Source organism: Apium graveolens, chromosome 11 (genome assembly GCF_009905375.1).
Source record: "Apium graveolens cultivar Ventura chromosome 11, ASM990537v1, whole genome shotgun sequence".
NCBI classification, from domain to species: domain Eukaryota; kingdom Viridiplantae; phylum Streptophyta; class Magnoliopsida; order Apiales; family Apiaceae; genus Apium; species Apium graveolens.
Window position 1 is genome coordinate 27,394,025 of NC_133657.1, and position 21,531 is coordinate 27,415,555.

At 38.0% G+C, this 21,531-nt stretch overlaps 1 protein-coding gene across 1 annotated transcript; it reads left to right on the forward strand.

Annotated features, from left to right (window-relative positions):
* Window positions 1–13,863: 13,863 nt before the first annotated feature.
* Window positions 13,864–16,751, forward strand: LOC141695027 (glycerol-3-phosphate acyltransferase 1). The gene is made up of 2 exons (XM_074499252.1): window positions 13,864–14,848; window positions 15,717–16,751. The coding sequence occupies exons 1-2, from the start codon at window positions 14,111–14,113 to the stop codon at window positions 16,587–16,589; spliced, it is 1,611 nt and encodes a 536-aa protein (XP_074355353.1). The 5' UTR covers window positions 13,864–14,110; the 3' UTR covers window positions 16,590–16,751.
* Window positions 16,752–21,531: the final 4,780 nt, after the last annotated feature.

Sequence of the window (21,531 nt, forward strand, 5' to 3'; positions counted from 1 at the left end):
AAATTGTTGACCGATTTCTACCTTATTAATCCAGCCATAACCGTAACTTATATTTATTCTGAGTTTTTAAATACGAAAAAAATAAGTAATTACTAGGTAAAGTACTTTTATCCCGTTTTGGAGTGAAAATTTATCAAATTTGCGTTCATTAACATTTTCTTTCACTTCTTTTAAAAACTCGAGAGCACGATTAACGTTTTTTACCCTATTAATCCAGCCATAACCGTAACTTGTGTTGATAGAATAACCTATCGTGTATATAACCTGTATCAAGCTAACGGTGCATTCTTGAAGTATTCGGCTCATTCCGATTAAGGGGAAACTAGACGTTGTAGCCAGAGGACCACGTCCTCGCCTTTATTGGACTAATCCCTTGTCCTTGTTTTTGGGCTGGTTTCTTTTTGGCTCACCCAACACTTTTCTGTCTTCGACCCAAATACGTAATATGGGCCTGAGAGTGGGCTTGTAACAAATAATTCTATACTAATTATACGGACCATCGTAAAAGGAGTAGTGTAATTAAAGGGTTGCGTTGCATCCTATAATAAAGGTCAACTATGTGAAATGGTAGATTGTCCAAAACACACACCTTGGGAATTCCAAACCTTAGTATCACATGCTCTAGCATATACTTCTTTGCTTCCTCTTCGGTTATGGTGGCCAATGGACGGGCCTCAACCCATTTAGTCATATAATCGATTGCTACAATATAATATTTCGCCTGTTTGGTGCTAGTCGGTAGGGCTTAGGACCGAAGCCATTTCCTTTAGGGGTTGTTTCGGGATAGTGTTGGACAACTGATATTGCCTGCATTTCTTTGCATACCGGCTCTTAGCATCGGCTCTTAGCATCGGCCAATAGAAACCTTGTCAAAAAATTTTAAAGACCAAGGCTCTTCCAGCAAGGTGCTCGCCATAGATGCCTTCGTGGACCGTCTCAAGAGCTAATTTCTCCTCTTCTGTGTCCAAGCATCGGAGAAGAGGAGAGGAGGCCGACCTCCTATAGAGTTTTCCATAAATGATTGTATAACTAGACGCTCTGTATCTTACTTTCTGCGCCTCTTTTTTATTTAATGGCAGTGTTCTTTTCTCCAGAATGGCTCAATTGGTGTCGTCCATGTTATCACTTGATGGGTTTCCAAACAGTACTTCTTGTCGATCGAATGGGTTTTTACTTTGGACAGGTAAATCGAACCAGTGAGGTTCTGACTCTCAACTGATGCCAAACGAGACAATGCATCTGCCCAACTATTATTTTCCCTGCCAATTTGACTTAACTCAAAAGACTGGAAAGACAAAGATAATTCTATTACCTTGGTAGCATAGCGCGGGTCCGAGGATCCCTTTGCTCATATTCCCCAGAGAAGTGTTACACAACCAACATAGAGTCGTTGAACACCCTAAGGTATTTTTCCTCTAGATTTTTTGCTAAGTCCATCCCAACTAGCAAGGCTTCATTCGGCCTCATTGTTGGTGAAAGGAAAAGTGAACCGAATAGCTTGATGTATTTCAAATCCATCGGGAGCGGGTAGAATGAGGCCCGCCCCATATTTCGACCCCGCTACTGAAACATCGACAAAGAGCTTTCATTTTCCTGGTTGCTGAACCAACTATTCCTTGGGGGTTAAGTCCTTATGTCCTGAGAAGGTGCATTCTACCATAAAGTCGTCCAGGGTTTGTGCTTTAATAGATGTACTTAGCATGTAATCTAGATCATATTTTCCAACTCAGTCGACCAGGCGAACACTCTTCCTGAAGCCTTTGGTCTTGTCAGAATCTTTTTGAGCGGCTGGTCGGTCACAACTTGCAATGTTCTTTATTGAAAATTGTGTCGTAATTTTTGGATGGCCATGACCAACCCATATGTGAAATTTTTAGAATTGGGGTACCTTGTTTCAACATCTTTAAGCATATGTGATATGTAGTAGACAGTGTTAGTGTATACTGAAAATATTTATTTGAAGTATGTATATTTATTTCTGACCGGTTTATTTGAGAATCATTTGAATGTTTACATGTTGTCTAATATTATATATTGTGAACAATCTAGTATCAAATGGGATACAGAATATTAGATTGTTAAATACGGTTATATAATATAATAAGGTTCACAGCACAGGTGGTGTTGGACAATCCACTGGTATGGCTGTAGTATTATTTAGATTAGTTTATATTGACTAATAAATAATACTAGTATACTTTGTGTATATTGAACATGATCAAATTTAGAATTGTTCCCTTAATACTGATTAAGAAGGAGAACTAAGATTCTATGTTATTATTAATGCTTATGTTCTTAATCCGGAAATAGTAATTGACACGTGCATATTATTTACATGCTTTGATTTATATATGAAATAATTCTTTTGAATTATATCATTATATTTTGGGTGATGGAATTATATACATGGTGGATATTATTTATTGAAGGAATCCATGTCCTGATAATATTCGGGTTAATGATGTCCCCTTGAAAGCTCAAAAAGATTTAATTATGTGAAACCCTGCAGGTGAAATTTATTCTGGCATAATTAAATAAAGGTTGAGTGGATGATCAAGCATAAAAGATATTATTTAAATAAATTATCAGTAATTTATTTAATTAATGGACATATGATATTTTAAACATGGGGAATTTAATAAGCAAATAATATTGGAACCGAATTAATTAAATTACGGTATTAGGAAAGGTAGTGCAAATATTAATTCTTTAGTGGATTGAATTAATATTTAATTACATTGGGCTAGGCTCAAGATGTAATTAGAAGGCCCAACCTAATTATCCATGGTCCCTATTGTAGCCTATATATATTCTTATTCTATTCTTGCTTGAGAGTGTGTGAAAACATATTGTAGCCACCAAGGAGCAAGAAGAGAGGATAACTTGAGAAGACGGAGGTCACACTTCGCTCAAGGGAATTTGGGAATACAATAGAAGAACGTGGAATCAACCATTAACAAGGTAATCCTCTTTTCGTAATCTTTATCGTAAAACGTAGTAACACCCTAAGTCCGTGGTTCCCAACAGACAGGGTGTTGGTTACCTTCATGCTCTTTCATCAATACGGTGCCCAGTGTTTAATCCGACACGGTCAAATACAGCTGAAGTGTTTCCTCTGGGTCGGGCCTCATCAGAAGAGGCGCTTTGGTTAGGTACTCCTTAATTTGCTTAAAAGCTGCTTGACATTCAGGTCCCCATTCAAAGTTCTTTGGTACTTTCAGTACATAGAAGAAGGGTAGTGCCTTTTCGGCTGACCGTGATATGAAGCGATGAATTGCTGCTATTCACCCTGTCAGTTTCGGCTGACCGTGTATATAGTGTTTTGCTTGTAGTGGTTATGATGCAGGTTGTTAATCCACTATTATGGCCATGTATATTTTAATTATGTGTTTGGATCCCACGTGGTTTAATCGTGGTTAATTTTTGTTTTGGTTTCCACGTGGTTTAATCGTGGTTGTAATTTACACGAGGGTTGATTGTGTTAGAATAGATTTTACAAAATTAGTTTTGTATTAGATCTATTTTTTTTGTAATTGTTCCGGGTATTTTGTAATAGTTATGTGCGATCGAAAATCAATTCCGGTAGTTTTTTGTTCCGGTGTGCGATTACAAGGGGCTGCTGTTGATGTTTGGATCGAACAAAATCAAAACAAAACTTACAGAAAAGCAACAGGCGTGCGCGCGCTGCGGCCGCTGCGGCAGCTGGGGCTGCTGGGGCCGCTGCGGCAGCTGGGACTGCTGGGGCTGCTGGGGCTGCTGCGGCAGCTGGGATTGCTGGGGCTGCTGGGGGCGTCGGGGCGCGCTTGGGGCAGATTTTTTTTTGAGAGCTGGATTTTTTTTTCAAGGGCCATAATAGTGGAAAATTTATTTTAATTTTTTCCATTAAATTTTAATTATTGCTTTAATTTATTGATTATGTGTGTCGTTAATTATGTGTGTAATTCTTTTAAAATTGCATGTTTAACTTAATTAGGACGACATGGACATAAATTTTATTTATTACTTTAATTAAATGTTATATGTTGCTAAAATTATGTATGTATTTTGAATGCATGATTAGACATAATTATAACAACATAGGGCCCCATTTAATTTTAAAATTCCTCAATTTTAATAAATAAAATTCTAAGTGGGAGAGGGAATTAATATGAAATTAAATCTCATGGTCTCCATTATTGGTTGTAGGTAATTTAACATAAAGACGAATATAAATTATATATACGTCTCGTGGTATGTAATTTATGGTGTCTAGAATGTTATAGAAATTACTAGAACAAACTTCTTAAATTAATAAATTTTGAAAGGAATAAATACGGATTTTCTTTATTTCTGATTTGGGGCGATTTTGTCAAAAACGGGTTCATCGAACTTGTATGGCTGTGGGTTTTAAGCGAGACCGATGTGACTCCTCCACTACCTGGAAATCAAACCATTTATGAATATTGAATTGAAGTATTCTATTCAAGGCAAAATTATGAATATTGGAAGGTATACACGCCACCCATCGTGGCGTACCAAGTTCCATAGATTTCGAATAATTTAAGATTTGATGATGGTATACACTTAGCTATGAAAAATAATATAGTCCACCCCAACGTGGCATATTGTTTAGTAATAGGACCGAAGTAACATTTAAACAAAATTAGGTGGTATACATGTCACACATCGTGGCGTACCAGAAGCTTATGGTGTTTATATGTTAGTGCATTAAATTTTAATAATTGTTAGAGGAATCAATAGATCTTAATAATTAATGCACCCTTATTTATGTGATGTTTTTATGCATGATTCTCAGGATAAAATGGGTTTTAATCCACTATTCACCATACTTAAGGATAACAAACTTACCGGACCTAACTATATTGAATGGAAACAAAATTTGGACATTGTGTTGACTGCTGAGGAGTACAAGTTTTGCACTTATGAACCCAAGCCTGAACAGCCTGCTGTTGATGCTCCTGAAGATGAGAAAGAGTATTATAAACGGTGGATTAAGGCTGATGAAATGTCGCGATGTTACATTCTGGCAGCAATGTCGGGTGTTTTGCAGCATCAGCATCAGTCTATGGCCACTGCTTCAGATATGCTCTTTAATCTCAAGGAACTTTTTGGAGATCAGAATAGGGCTGCTAGGCAAGTAGCCATGAAGGCTTTAATGAACACTCAGATGGCTGAAGGCACACCTGTAAGGGAGCATGTTCTCAAGATGATGTCTCATCTGAATGAGATAGAGATCCTTGGTGCTGAACTTGACGGGGAAACCCAGATTGATATTATCCTTATGAGCTTGTCCAAGAGTTTTGAGCAGTTCCGCTTGAATTACAACATGAACAAGAGGCAGTATAGTCTCGCGGAACTGCTGACAGAACTTCAGGCAGCTGGAGAATTATTTTGGCAGAGTGTTTAAGTGAATGTGGCTGAGAAAGGTTCTTCCTCTAAGCCGAAAGGTATTAAGAAGAAGAAAAAGGCTCAGACACAGAAAGCTGTGAAGGTAGTGGGAGTTCAGGGTGGTGTGAAAAAGCCTAAGGGAAAGTGCTTTAGATGCAAACAGGTCACTGGAAACAGGATTGTCCTCTTCCTAAGAAGACAAACAATACTGGTATGTCTCTTTCTCTAGTTACAGAAACATTTATAGCGGCTATATCTACGAGCACTTGGTGTGTAGATACAGGAGCCACTGATCATATTTGTAATTCTATGCAGGGGTTCCAACTATCCAGAATGCTTAGAGATGGTGAGATATACGTGTTCATGGGAGATGCTACGAAAGTAGCAGTAGTTGTAGTAGGAGTTATTCATTTATCTTTTGGTTCTGATAGGATTTTGGTTTTGAACAATTGTCTTTATGTACCTTCTTTTAGAAGGAATTTAATTTCGGTTTCTAAACTTGCTTTGGATGGTTATAATGTTTGTTTGGATCGTAATGTTTCTATTATGATGAATAAACGAATTATATGTTCTGGTACATTGCAAGACAATTTGTATATAATTAATCCTAGTCAACCTGCACTACAACTGCAATTTAGGGAATTGAACAACACATCTTCTAACTCTACTAAAAGAAAGGAACCTTCTAGTTTGAACCAAACATATCTTTGGCACTTGAGATTAGGTCATATTAACTTGAAGAGGATTCAAAGACTGGTAGTAGACGGGCCTTTAAGCTCATTGGCAGTGGAGCCATTTCCAGTTTGTGAATCCTGCTTGGAAGGTAAAATGACTAATAGGCCTTTCAAGGCAAAAGGGAATAGAGCCAAACAACTGTTATAATTGGTTCACTCTGATTTATGTGGACCCATGAATATCTAAGCAAGAGGTGGTTATGAATATTTTGTCACTTTCATTGATGATTATTCTAGATATGGGTACGTTTATTTGTTGCACCGTAAGTCTGAGTGCTTTGATAAGTTCAAAGAGTACAAAGCTAAAACGGAAAAGCGACTTAATAAAAGTATCAAGTAACTACGATCAGATCGTGGTGGCGAATACTTGCTTGGAGAATTTAGGGAATATTTATCAGAAAATGGGATAGAATCCCAGTTAACTGCACCAGGCACACCCCAGCAGAACGGTGTAGCAGAGAGAAGGAACCAGACTCTTTTAGAGAGTATTAGATCGATGATGAGTTATTCGGATTTACCCAAGTCATTTTGGGGACATGCCTTAGAGACAGCAGCTTATCTTCTGAACTTAGTACCTTCTAAGTCGGTTCCTAAAACCCCCTTAGAATTGTGGACCGGGGATAAACCGAGTCTAAGACATATTCGAATATGGGGTTGTCCAGCACATGTGCTAAACAAGAACGCGGCTAAGTTAGAATCTCGTACAGAAGTAAGGTTGTTTGTAGGCTACCCCATGGGAACGAAAGGATATTTATTTTATAGTCCGAAGAATCGGGATGTCATTATTAGCACCAATGCAAGATTCTTGGAGGAGGACTATATAATAAATCACAAACCCATGAGTAGTGTCGTTTTAGAGGAACTAGTGTGAGGGACAAATAATACCCATGAAACTGTAGTACAAGTAGAACAACCACAACATAATGTACAACCTGTCACTAATACCGCACCAGTGCCTCGTCGTAGTGGGAGGGTTGTTCAACAGCCTGATAGATTCATGTTTTTGGGAGAGTCTTCAGACTTGGTCCCTGGTGAACATAATGATGATCCCCGTACATACGAAGAGGCAGTACAAGACAAAGATGCAGATCTTTGGCAAAAAGCGATGGAATCTGAGATAGAATCAATATATTCTAATCAGGTCTGGGAGCTCGTGGAACCACCCAAAGGTATAAAACCTATTGGATGTAAGTGGATCTACAAGAAAAAGAGGGGATTAGATAAAAAGGTGAAAGCCTGGAAAGCAAGACTTGTTGCGAAAGGGTATACTCAAAAAGAAGGTATCGATTATGAGGAAACCTTTTCACCGGTAGTCATGCTTAAGTCAATCCGTATTCTTTTATCTATAGCAGCTCATCTCGATTATGAGATTTGGCAAATGGATGTCAAGACAGCTTTTCTTAATGGAAGTCTTGAAGAAACCATCTATATGCAGCAACCAAAAGGATTCATTAAGGAAGGCCAAGAGCATCTGGTATGTAAGCTTAAGAGGTCTATTTATGGACTTAAACAAGCTTCTAGAGACTGGAATATTCGTTTTAATCAGGCAGTCCAGTCATATGGATTTGATCAAAGTCCAAGCGAATCGTGCGTGTATAAGAGAAGTGAAGGTAATGCAATGATTTTTCTAGTACTATATGTAGATGATATTTTACTCATTGGAAATAATGTTGAGATGTTGTCATCAGTAAAGGCATGGTTGTTCAAACAATTTGACATGAAGGACTTAGGTGAAGCGGCATACATCCTTGGGATCAAAGTTATAAGGGATCGCAAGAAAAGGATGTTGGCTTTATCTCAAGAGCCCTACATTGATGAAGTATTAGCTCGTTTTAACATGCAGAACTCCAAGAAAGGTTTTTTACCTTTTAAGCATGGAGTTGCTCTATCTAAGAAGCAGTGTCCTTCGACACCTAAGGATATAGAGAGCATGAAAGCAGTTCCTTATGCTTCAGCATGTGGAAGCTTAATGTATGCTATGTTATGTACGAGGCCTGACATCTGCTTTGCTGTAGGCATGGTTAGTAGATATCAGTCGAACCCAGGTCAGGAACATTGGAGTGCAGTAAAAACTATACTCAAGTACCTGAGAAGGACTAAGGAGTATATGTTAATTTACAAGGCCTCAGATCTATTTCCTTTGGGATATACTGATTCAGATTTCCAATCAGATAGGGATAAGAGGAAATCAACCTCGGGATATATTTTTACTTTGGGAGGTGGAGCCGTTATATGGAGGAGTGTAAAGCAGAAATGCATTGCAGACTCCACCATGGAGGCCGAGTACGTGGCGGCCTCTGAGGCTGCCAAGGAGGCTGTATGGTTCAGGAACTTCCTTTTGGACTTAGATGTGGTACCTAATTTGCCTAGGAGCTTGACGGTGTATTGTGATAACACTGGTGCTGTGGCAAATTCAAAGGAACCGCGAGACCACAAAGCAGCTAAACATATTGAACGTAAGTATCATCTCATACGAGGAATCGTAAAGCGAGGGGATATAGTTGTGGCTCACATATCATCAGAAGACAACCGAGCAGATCCTTTCACAAAGAGCTTGCCAACCAAGGTTTTTGACAAGCATGTGGAAGCGATAGGAGTCAAATGGATGGACACATAGATTTTTATGTAATAGTGGATTAAATAAACACTGATGTACACATAGAATATTTTGAGTATAAGTGGGAGATTGTTAGTGTATACTGAAAATATTTATTTGAAGTATGTACATTTATTTCTGGCCAGTTTATTTGAGAATCATTTGAATGTTTATATGTTGTCTAATATTATATATTGTGAACAATCTAGTACCAAATGGGATATAGAATATTAGATTGTTAAATACAGTTATATAATATAATAAGGTTCACGGCACAGGTGGTGTTGGACAATCCACTGGTATGGTTGTAGTATTATTTAGATTAGTTTATATTGACTAATAAATAATACTAGTATACTTTGTGTATATTGAACATGATCAAATTTAGAATTGTTCCCTTAATACTGATTAAGAAGGAGAACTAAGATTCTATGTTATTATTAATGCTTAGGTTCTTAATCCGAAAATAGTAATTGACACGTGTATATTATTTACATCCTTTGATTTATATATGAAATAATTCTTTTGAATTATATCATTATATTTTGGGTGATGGAATTATATACATGGTGAATATTATTTATTGAAGGAATCCATGTCCTGATAATATTCGGGTTAATGATGTCCCCTTGAAAGCTCAAAAAGATTTAATTATGTGAAACCCTGCAAGTGGAATTTATTCTGGCATAATTAAATAAAGGTTGAGTGGATGATCAAGGATAAAAGATATTAATTAAATAAATTATCAGTAATTTATTTAATTAATGGACATATGATATTTTAAACATGGGGAATTTAATAAGCAAATAATATTGGAACCGAATTAATTAAATTACGGTATTAGGAAAGGTAGTGCAAATATTAATTCTTTAGTGGATTGAATTAATATTTAATTACATTGGGCTAGGCTCAAGATGTAATTAGAAGGCCCAACCTAATTATCCATGGTCCCTATTGTAGCCTATATATATTCTTATTCTCTTCTTGCTTGGGAGTGTGTGAAAACATATTGTAGCCACCAAGGAGCAAGAAGAGAGGATAACTTGAGAAGACGGAGGTCACACTTCGCTCAAGGGAATTTGGGAATATAATAGAAGAACGTGGAATCAACCATTAACAAGGTAATCCTCTTTTCGTAATCTTTATCGTAAAACATAGTAACACCCTAAGTCTGTGGTTCCCAACAGACCGGGTGTTGGTTACCTTCATGCTCTTTCATCAATACCGTGCCCAGTGTTCAATCCGACACGGTCAAATACAGCTGAAGTGTTTCCTCTGGGTCGGGCCTCATCAGAAGAGGCGCTTTGGTTAGGTACTCCTTAATTTGCTTAAAAGCTGATTGACATTCAGGTCCCCATTCAAAGTTCTTTGGTCCCTTCAGTACATAGAAGAAGGGTAGTGCCTTTTCGGCTGACCGTGATATGAAGCGATGAATTGCTGCTATTCACCCTGTCAGTTTCGGAAAGTCCCTGATACACTTTGGTGCTTTCTTATCCAGAACTTCTTGAATCTTTTCTGAGTTTGCTTCGATTCCTCGCTCACTGATCATATATCCCAGAAATTTTCCGCTTGCTACTCCAAACGTACACTTGCTCGGACTAATCTTCATATTCTTTCTCCTCAGAGTCTCGAAGCATTCTCGAAGATCTTCGGCATGATCTTGAAAGAGTGACTCAATAATCATGTCATCCATGTAGCATTCCATATTCCACCCAATTTTGATGTAAATATATGCTTCCTTCGGCGTGATGAAGGTTGTCTTCGGAATATTAGCAGTGTTTATAGTGATTTGATGGTAGCCTGAGAAGGAGTCAAGGAAGCTAAGGACCTGGTAACAGTAAGTGACGTCTATCAGTTGATTGATGCTTGGAAAGGGGTAAAGAAGACTTTATTTAGGTCCGTGTAGTCTACGCACATCCTCCACTTATTATTTGTTTTCTTGACCACCACCACATTAGAAAGCCAATCAGGGTATTCAATTTTCTCAATAAACTTGGCTTCCAACAACTTCTCAACTTTGGCTTCAACAACATTTTATCGCTATGAGCCGAATGTCCTCTTCTTCTTCTTCTTCACAGGCTTCGCCTCGGGCTTCACATTAAGATAATGCTTAGCCGTCTTCGGATCTCACCCGGGCATGTCTTCCGACCCCCATGTGAAGACATCGTGGTATTTCCTTACCAATGCTATGACTTTTTCTTTTAGGTCAAGTTTCATATTTTTCCCTATACAGACCATCTTTCTCGAACACCCCGCATAGAGTTCAACTTCTTCTACTTCAGTGGTGGGTTCGGCGATCAGACAAGATAGACCGGCCTCGAATTTCCCCAACTCAATGTTCAACAACTGTTTATTTTCACACGGTTCGACTTCCAAACATTTTCTTTTCCCGTTGGAGTCATTTTCTTCGTACTCCTCTTTGTTAAGATCCTCTAATATGATAATTCTTGTTGTCTTCTGGTCCCTCTTATCTCCCCAACCTCTTTTTTCGTGGGGAAGCTCAGTTTGAGATGGGGAATCGATTCTACAGCTTGAAAAGTGGATATGAATGGTCGTCCCAGAAGTGTGTTATAAGGGATTTCGACCCTCACAATGTAGAATTTCACATGTTATTCAACAATATACGATATTTTACTAATAAGGACAGGGAGAGTTATTGTACCTTCACAAGGAATATGTTGTCCGCCGAAGGCCTCAAGGGGTGCCTCGTGGCATGGTATCATTTGCTGTCCCGCTAGGTTCATCTTGGTGTATGTCCGATGGAACAAGATGTTAGTCGAGCTTCCTCCATCGACTAACACTTTCCATATCTTGTTGTCCCCGATAATAGGATTGATTATCAGCGGATCCTCATGGGGATATATGATATTTTCGTAGTCTTCTTCGGTAAATGAGAGAGTCATGGTCTGCCTAGCCGGACTGAATTGGTACAAGTTATAGACTTGATGCGCGTACCTTTTCCTGGCATTTTTGCTATCAAGACCGAGAGCACTGCCCCCGGAAATAGTCTTCACCTCCTCCCGATACCTTTCTTCGGGTCCTCTGTTTCTTGCATCGTTCTGCTCTCGGACTTTCTGGGGACTAGCCTGGACAGCCTAGTCTAAGACATATCCTCTTCTTCTTCTTGGTTAGAGTCCGAATTCAATGCGATTTTCGTCCTCAACCTTCTATGATTGGAGTCAGAGTCCGTGGACTCATCTTCCTTAACGTGGACTCGTTTCTCTTTTCGAGAACTCTTAGCCCTTTCAGTCTCTTCCAGCAATGTCTTTAACGCCTTCTCCTCCAGCTCCAACTCCTCCCTTCGTAGCTTTATAACCTTGAGCTTCAGCACACCGACCTCTTGCTTTTTGGCCTTTGCCTGATCAGCCTCATCGCTTTCTTTCAATTTCCCTTTTTCTTTGGCGATCTTTTCAGCCCTTAGTTTCTTCAGCATCGTCTGTTCTTCCAGAGTTGGGACTATATCGGCTTCCTCATCAAAATCAGTTTTCAGATTCCGAAGGGTAATTATAGGTTGTTTCTTAGGGTTAGTTTTTGGATCGGTGAATCCCGGAGGCCCGTGTTCAAGACTTAATCTTGTATTCTTAAAGATATCGCCAAATGTTGGAACCAGTTTTCTGACGAACCGTTCTTCGTCCAGAGGAATTGACTTTGACCTGTAAAGAGAAGAATGCGAGAGATGATCCCCGATTCACCTCCGGTATGAGAATAAATTAATTTGATTTTTTGTGAGTAAATCGGAATACAAGATAGTCTAAGTGAGGTTTTGTGTTGATAAAATAGCCTATCGTATATATAACCTGCATTAAGCTAACAGTGCATTTTCAAAGTATTGGGTTCGTTCCGATCCAAGGAGAAAGTGGATGTTGTGGCCACGGGGTCACGTCCTCGCCTTTATTGGACAAATTCCTTGTTCTCGTTATTTGGCTGATTTCTTTTCGGCTCACCCAACACTTTTCTGTTTTCGACCCAAATACGCAATATGGGTCGAAGAAAGATGGGCTTTTAACAAATAATTGTGTATATGGACCGTCGTAAAAAAGGAGTAACCGTAGTTAATCCTGTAATAAAAGTCAACCATGTGAAATGGTAGATTGCAGCAAGTGATAAAGCAGCGACTTTTGACCAGTAGCTTTCCCAACTAAACAACAATTACTACTACTAGTCTATGTTTAAACAAAGTCAAAAGGGTAGGAGGCTGTACGATCAAAATGAAGCTTATTCTAATTGATTTGAAAGGTGTAAACATTGATGTTTTCTGTGCCCATCTGCTGCAGAGTGTTGATTTAATGTTCATCCAACATGCACTACCAGCAGCGCAGTAGCTCGAAGTTGCATTTAGCTAGCCCCTCCCCTAACATTTCTGCACACATTTCAATACAAAATCATACTACTACACACATGCACTTGTATTTCGCTGCTTACATAAAGCTACCCGGATTTTATTATTCATTCATGCATTACTTGGTCATGTTATATCCTCCTCCTAACACTGCACGATAATTATACAATAGATAGTGAGGTTATAATTGTGATCTATCATCCCCTCCCATTAACAAATTGAACAACATTAAACAAATAGGAGCATGAGTTTTGCTCTCCTCAACCGCCTTACCACATGAAGTTGAATGAATATATACATTCAAACGATATTACACCAGATCATACTATATTTATGTTTTAATAATAGCTTGAGTTTTGAATTTCGTTTAAGATTGAAAATCGATGATGAGCGTGATGAGATCAATTATGTGAAAAGAACTTATTTTTGTGTTTGATTCCGTCTCTTCCCAAAATACAAGCTTAATTAGTAAAAATAAAAATAACAAAACAAATTCTTTAATTTAGCACATGATGGATGATGACTATGTCACATGCACGTAAACTCAAAAGAGGGAAATTTGAAGACCTCTCAAGTTAACTTGAAAGGAAAGGAAAAAAGGTGGTCACCAACAATTTAACCTACCATGCATGTTGATAACCAAGGAACAGAGAAATATGCAACCTCCACGTAGAGAGTGCTTCACCGATTTAGTATGTTATATTTTTATATTTTCAAATACACGCTAAAACAATCAAATGTTGTAGAAATGAGAAATATAGTATTAATTTTGATTTGATGAGTAAGGCAGTTAATGCCACCGGTGTGGCTAACCAAATGCTCCCCCTTGGTCAACTTAGGCTCCATTCCTCCTCTTCACACCCTTTTAATCACTTGTATAAATTCCCCTGCACATCTCCTCATCTTCTCTTCAATTCACCCCATTCCAATACAAAACCTCTCTCTCTCTCTCTCTCTCACACACACACATACACACACACAAACAATACACACTAATCTTTGTCATTGTCAACTCTGTTTTCACTTGACCATATATCTCTCCATTTACAAAACATGCTTTTTACCATGGTGTTTCTAAAGCTAGTGGAGTGGCTAGTGTACCAGCTTTTGGCAAATTCATGTTACAGAGCTGCAATGAAGGTAAAAAATTATGGCTTTTTCTTAAGAAACCCACCTCTCAGATCACAACAGCATCAGGCTTCTCCAAATATTTACCCCAGTGTAACAAAATGTCGAGTACAAAACAGAGGATCTGACACACTTGTCTGTGACATAGATGGTACTTTGCTAAGGCCACACTCCTTTTTTCCTTACTTCATGTTAGTAGCTTTTGAAGGTGGTAACTTACTCAGAGCTTTTTTACTGCTGCTATCATATCCTTTCCTCTGTTTTCTGAATTATAAGTTGAAGTTAAGGGTCATGATCTTTATTACGTTTTGTGGGCTTAGATTAAAGGACATGGATAGTGTTGGCAGGGCTGTGCTGCCCAAGTTTTATCTTGAAAATCTCAATCTTCAAGTTTATGAGATATGGGCTGCAACAGGTTGTAGGGTGGTCTGCACTAGTATTCCTAGAGTTATGGTTGAAGGGTTTCTTAAGGAGTATATGAGTGTTGACGATGTTCTTGGAACAGAGCTGCACACTTCTGGTAAACGTTTTACTGGTTTGTTAACTAGTTCAGGCTTGCTAGTGAACCACAAAGCTGTTAAGGAGTTGTTTGGTGAAAAAAGAGCTGATATTGGAATTGCAAGTTCTAGTCTGCATCATCACCACTTCATTTCTCTCTGCAAGGTAATTACTCTGTCTGTCCCAATATAATAGTGAAGGATATTATATGTTACCTTAAATATGTCCATGTCATTGTAAAAGAACATGTAGTAATACTTGTTCTAGTTATGCGTAGTATGGTAAAAAAAACATGCAGTACATAAGTATATTTAGCACTCGGTTGTCCTGTCAGGAGATTTGTACATCTGTATATATCTGCTTTGTTGAAGCAGGCATGCTTTGTTGTTTGTTTACTTGTTGTGTTCATGCATTTTTGGGGTTGATTAGAGTTAAGCTATAGTTTGAATTAAGTAAGTCAGGGAAAGGCTCAGTCATATGGATCATGCATACATGTAACGACAGATTGACAGTTACACAAGTAACATATTGGTCCATCGATTGTGTAGCGTTTGCCTATATCTACTTTCCTCGTGAAAAAACACCACCTCTTGATGTTTTTATTCAGATTTCCGTTTCTATCAATTGTCGTCTAACTACTGCATGCTTTTTGTAATTTGTACTGTTGCCTGTTGGTGAGTGTAACCCATTTGAATAAAAAAAGTTAAAACGTTACCTTTTGTGTAATAGCCAAAATATTCTTACCAAACTGATCTTCCTTTTCTTATTAATAATATGAGCTCATGCTCAACCCCTTTCTTTAATTCTCTTAGATTATACATTTTTCTTATTAATCCGCTAGTTAGGTGGCCCTAATTCATGAGATTAGAAGCTACTAAAACCAACTACACAATCTCCAATTTAATTAAAAAACTAAACAAACTCCTCTTTTTCCTACCCAAATTCTCTTATTCCCTGTGCTAGGTACACCTGCTATTCCTTTTGTTTTGAACATTTTCAAAGTTCAATTAATTAATCCTTATGTAATTCACAGGAAGCATATGTAGTGACCAAGGAAGATTTAAAAAACCGTGCAGCTATAATGCCAAAGAACAAGTACCCAAAGCCATTGATCTTTCACGACGGAAGATTAGCATTCTTCCCAACACCTCTAGCAACACTTGTAATGTTCATGTGGCTCCCACCTGGGATCATCCTAGCAATATTCAGACTTCTTGTAGGCATTTATTTACCCTACAAACTAGCCATTTTCTTTGGTTGCATTAGTGGTGTAACTATTCATGCCAAGGGCTGCAATCGATCGGGACAGAAAACGGGTAAAGGTGTTCTATATGTCTGTACTCATCGGACCCTACTTGACCCGGTCTTCCTCAGCACTTCACTGGGTAAATCTTTGACTGCAGTTACTTACAGTCTAAGCAAAGTGTCTGAAATCATAGCACCAATCAAGACCGTTAGATTAACGCGAGATCGAAAGATCGACGGTGACACAATGGAGAGATTGTTAAGTGAAGGAGATCTGGTGGTATGTCCAGAAGGAACTACATGCAGAGAACCATATTTGTTGAGATTTAGTTCATTATTTGCGGAGTTGACTGAAGAGATAGTACCAGTGGCTATAGACACCAAAGTTGGGATGTTTTATGGGACAACAGCAAGTGGTTTAAAATGCTTGGATCCAATATTTTTCTTGATGAATCCAAGACCTGCATATTACATACATGTACTTGGAAAAGTGCCTAGGGAAATGACTTGTGCTGGTGGGAAAACGAGCCATGAGGTGGCAAATAATATACAGACACAGTTGGCTGATGCATTGGGATTTGAGTGTACCAGTCTTACCAGGAGGGACAAGTATTTGATGCTGGCCGGAAATGAAGGGGTGGTCAAGGATAATAAAAGATGATCCAATTGTGCTTTCACTAGTAGTTTGAATCTTTGTTTGTTTAGTACTACACTACTTATTAGGAGATTATTGTTGATTAAATGTAGAGGTTTGAGACTGTTATGAGCTGATTGATATTTATTATTTTGTTAATGCCACCATATATATATATATATATATATATATATATATGAATCATTTCATTTTTAATCTTGTAGTATTTGGCCATAATGAATGAATTCGTGATCAATGCAAATGAAATCTAGGATGCACCATATTCAGCCATGTGATTTCCGCTGTGTAATATTATTCTTTTTTCTTTACTACTGTTTAAATAGAATGCACACACATCATATATAATAGATTAATTGAGGTTTTTATTTATGTTCGTGTACAGAAACGGCAGGTTCAGACTTGAGACCATTCCTTTCCAACCAGAAACAGTTTTTTTTAGGAGTAGTATTAACTTCTTTACTTTAGCTGTTTGTTGCGTTTTCTAATTGCATATATTTATATTTTGTTTTTCTATACTTGTTTCTAATGAAATTGCTAGTAATTGTAAAAGTTTATCAGATATACAATTATTATACTACTGGTTTTAACTATTTTTCTTTACTGTTTTCGACTGTTAATTTAATCATGTACTGGTAGAGGTTTTGTTAACAACTAGTAGTAGCTAACCTGGACTTGTTTAGATCAATTAGCACGAGTTTAGGACAGAGATGATTATATAACGATTGCATTTTACTAAACAAAGTCCACTGTTCTCTAACCTCAACTCCACATTTATTACAGTTTTCACTTTTATCATGGTTTTTTTTTAACTTAAGAGCTCAGAACACTTTGCCAAATATAAGCGTAATGTGATACACAAGGTAATAAAGGGAAATTATTAATATATTCAAGGAAAGGTAAAAAGGGCAAAACAATCATTATGTCTCTGGATAATTTAAGTTAAGTCAACTACACAGTCAAAGGGCAAAATAGGAAAACTGCTAAAGGGTGAAGCGTGGAAATGATAAAAGAGGATAATATCTTTGAGGGTTTTATCTATATAATTGTTTTGTAATCGTTTTCTATCTAAACTCAGGAGAGCCCTGACCTCTCAAATGCCAGTTTATCCATTTCAATTTACTAAGCTGTTAATCATTTCTGTTGATTCTCGTAACACAACAATTAGTGATTGTATTGAAAGTGTTTAAGCAAATACATCACAAGTGGTATCAGAGCACTGAGATCTAATGGGGCCATCAACAACCACACAACGTCTAGATCTAACCGAAGAGAAGCTATCTGATCTGGAGGAAACGACGAAGACGATGATAGAGAAAGGGATGGCGACAGCAATGGAAGCTTTACGTCATACGCTGATTGAAGTACTCATGGAGGAACAAGGGGTGGCGACGAAGAAGTTGGGAACAGAGTTCGAGGCTATGACGGCTCGTTTCGAAGGTCGTATTAATCAAAGCAGAGAGTACCACGAAACGTTAATTAATATGATTCGGAGTGAGCAATTGAAGTTTCAAACGGAAGTGAAGTCAACCCTTATCGGAATGCAGTCGTTACATGTGTCATCGCAAGACAAGCTAGAGGGTAGTGTGAATAACTCGGGTTTTATAGCAGGAAGCCATAATTCGACACTAGGAGGAATAGAGGACCTTGGAAAGGGGTCTGGGGTGAGGAACTTAGCTGGTGGAAACTATATTGGTAGAGGGCCTAGTGGAGGACCACAGCCAGGGGGCTCAAACTCAAATTGGCGTTACAAGAAGCTTGATATGCCAGTGTTTGACGGGATTTACCCGGATGGGTGGATCCTACAGGTCGAAAGGTATTTTTTTTATCGCATGACGGAGGAGGAAATGTTGGAGGCAGCTGCAGTTGCGATGGAGGGGGACACCCTTAGATGGTACCAGTGGAAGGATAAGAGGCGACCGATTCGACGTTGGGCTGACTTTAAAGTTTTTGTGTTGCGACAGTTTAGGTCCTTAAATGGAGGGTCTCTGTAGTAGCAGTGGCTCTCAACATCGCAAACGACTACGATCAATGAGTATAGGCGCAAGTTTATTGAAATTGCCGCGCCATTGGAGCGGATATCTGAAAATATGTTGTTGGGACATTTTGTGAACGGTCTTAAGGACGAGATAAAGGCAGAAGTCCGGTTGCTGAATCCAGTTAATTTGGTACATGCCATGGAGTTAGCAGTTAGGGTGGAGGAAAAATATAGGGTTAATGCTATCAAGAAAACAGGCTTGGGATCAATTAAAACGAGTGGACATTTAATGTATAGTAGAGGGCCTTCGACTGTGAGTTCATACTCTTTTGGACATCCCACCAGTACTCCCCTATTGTTAGGTCCCAATGTGTTTGTAGAAGGGGGGGTTGAATACAAACAGTATCGAATAATCGAATTAAATGCGGAATAAAAAAAATGTGAAACAAAATTCAAGTTAAATAAAAATATTATTAAACTTGAAAGGTGTTACAACAACTGTATCGATTACAAGGAATTAATCTCAAATTAATTATCACAAATCTAGAATAAATTCGACATGAACTTTTTCTATTTTTGTAATAAAAAGATTCAAATGCTAAACGCAATTTGAGATTAAGTTCTAAGGATTTTGATCCGCTAGATTGTTACACAAGAACAAGATAATGATTTCTTGTGGTTTGGATTTAACTTTACTAGCTAGAAATTGTGATCTTGATTTTAGCAGAGAAGAGATGATATATTTTTCAGCTTCTGCTTTTCTTTGTTCTTGAACTGTTTTTCAGATGGATGATTGATTTCTGTTGCTTCTGTTGTTTTTATAATAAAACAACCACCTGATTTGTTGGCAAGACAATCCTTTTAGCTCAGCAAGACAATCCATTGAGCTAGCAAGACAATCCATTGAGCTAGCAAGACTTTCGGTGAGACTATTGATTGAACTAGCAAGACAATCAGAATGAACTGGCAAGACAATCCTCCTCCCAGTGTAACTTTCGGTATGACAATTGAAATGACTTGGCATGACAATCGGTATGACAATCCAGATTGTCATGCTAGTTCATTTTCAATTGTCTTGCTGATTTAAACTGATTTTAATCCAAAAACAATTCTGAAAAATCTTAATATTAATTCAGAATTAATTAATCAATTAATTCAATTAATAAATAAATTAATCTTTGTAGATATAATTTAGTTTCTTAATTAAATTATATGACTTAATTAATTAATAGAGAATTAATACTAATCTTGAGCAGCAACTATTCTTCTGAAAATCACTGAAAATTATGAATCAATTCCACCACTTCAACGTTGACACTCGATGTACTGTCTGGTTCATGAGTGACTAACTTCCGTGACGTTTCTTCATGTCTTAACTTTGATACTCAGATTTTCGTCAGATTAAATCCTTGTAATTAATGATACTCTGACGAGATCTCTGTCACTTGATTAAATCCACAATCTTGATTTATATCACCGAGGCATGAACAATTTCTTGAACTTCTTCCAGTGAATAAATTCCTCAAGTCTGTAGATGAACCTTGTTTCTGAATCCTTTGACAGATGTTACTCTGTGAGATCTCTTTGACGGTAGATCCACTATTTACTTATTACATTCTTATTTAAGTTGAGTTGAATCCTCGAATATACAAATAGGCCTATGACATATGACTTACAATCTCCCCCTATTTGTTTGTTAGACACTAACACATAAATACCTAGATGATAACTCAACTAACAAATAAGAAAAAGATATAAAAAGAAATGCAAAGTAAATAGTAGAAAAGTTCTGGACTAGATTTAACATTTTCCAGATTCCAAGTAGATGTTCCTCTAGACTGAACATATCTTCAAGTAGTTCCATCTTCTTTTGTACAACCACATTTCCTGTTGAGAAGCGCATATCTCTCTTGCTTCTCCCCCTATGAGAATTAACTGATTAAAGAAGATCACCTTCGTTTACCACCTCTCCCGTACAATAGGATCCGCAGATAAAAACCAATGGTACTCCCCTTTTGAAAACAGCTTCTTCCCTTACTAGAAAATCACCTTGTGTTTACCACCTCTCCCGTACAATAGGATCCGTAGTTACAAACAACAATGGTGTGGTGTAGTGTACATGTTTGATCTTTTTCTTCCTCCCTGCTATTTCTTCCCCTTAGTTGAGGAATCCTCCAAACTATTTCTTAAGCTTTTATCTCCCCCTTAAAGAAGGAATGTATGCCGTCGTCTGAAGGAATTCTCATATTTCACTTGGTTGGAAAAGAAATAACAAGTAGTTTCTCTTTCTTCCTCACTGTGAGTGTGTGATTCTGTTTAGTGTACCTCACATGTGTTTCACTCTTCTCTCCACTCGTGTTTACACTCATTCTCACAAGTGTATCACTCTTCTCTCATAGCTCCAACATTCAGCTGTACCTGCAAGGAAAATCACCTTAGCCATCCTTAAGGAAGTCACAGGTGGTGCAATGGGAGTTCACAAATCCCCATCCTTGTTAAACTCGTCAGATGAATCTGAGTCATAATCTACAAGTTGCTAGTTTCCCTTTTAGGGTTCCAGATTTGAATTCTGGGAAGGTAAACAATGATCCAACGAATTTAGCATAAAGATCAAAGTTCCCTTCTAATGTCTGTGAAGACATTTCCTTGTGACTCATCGGGTAATATCTGAATCATTGTCAACAAGTTGCCGATCTGCACCTATGTCAGATCCACTATCCGCAGATGCATCCAGGGGATTTAAGCCTGGGGAGGTAGACACTGACCACTGACATATGGCTTTTGGATCAGTATCCTCTCCTAACACCTGTAAAGGCAATTGGTCCATTAACGAACCTTAAATAATCGAATCTGACCTTAAAATGGTCGAAACTCTTGTTTTCGTCAACTCATCCTTTGTGTGTGTAACCTCTCCTTGTGCATCAAGAATTATTTATGTTTGAAGTGGTGACACTACATCGGATACCCTGGCCG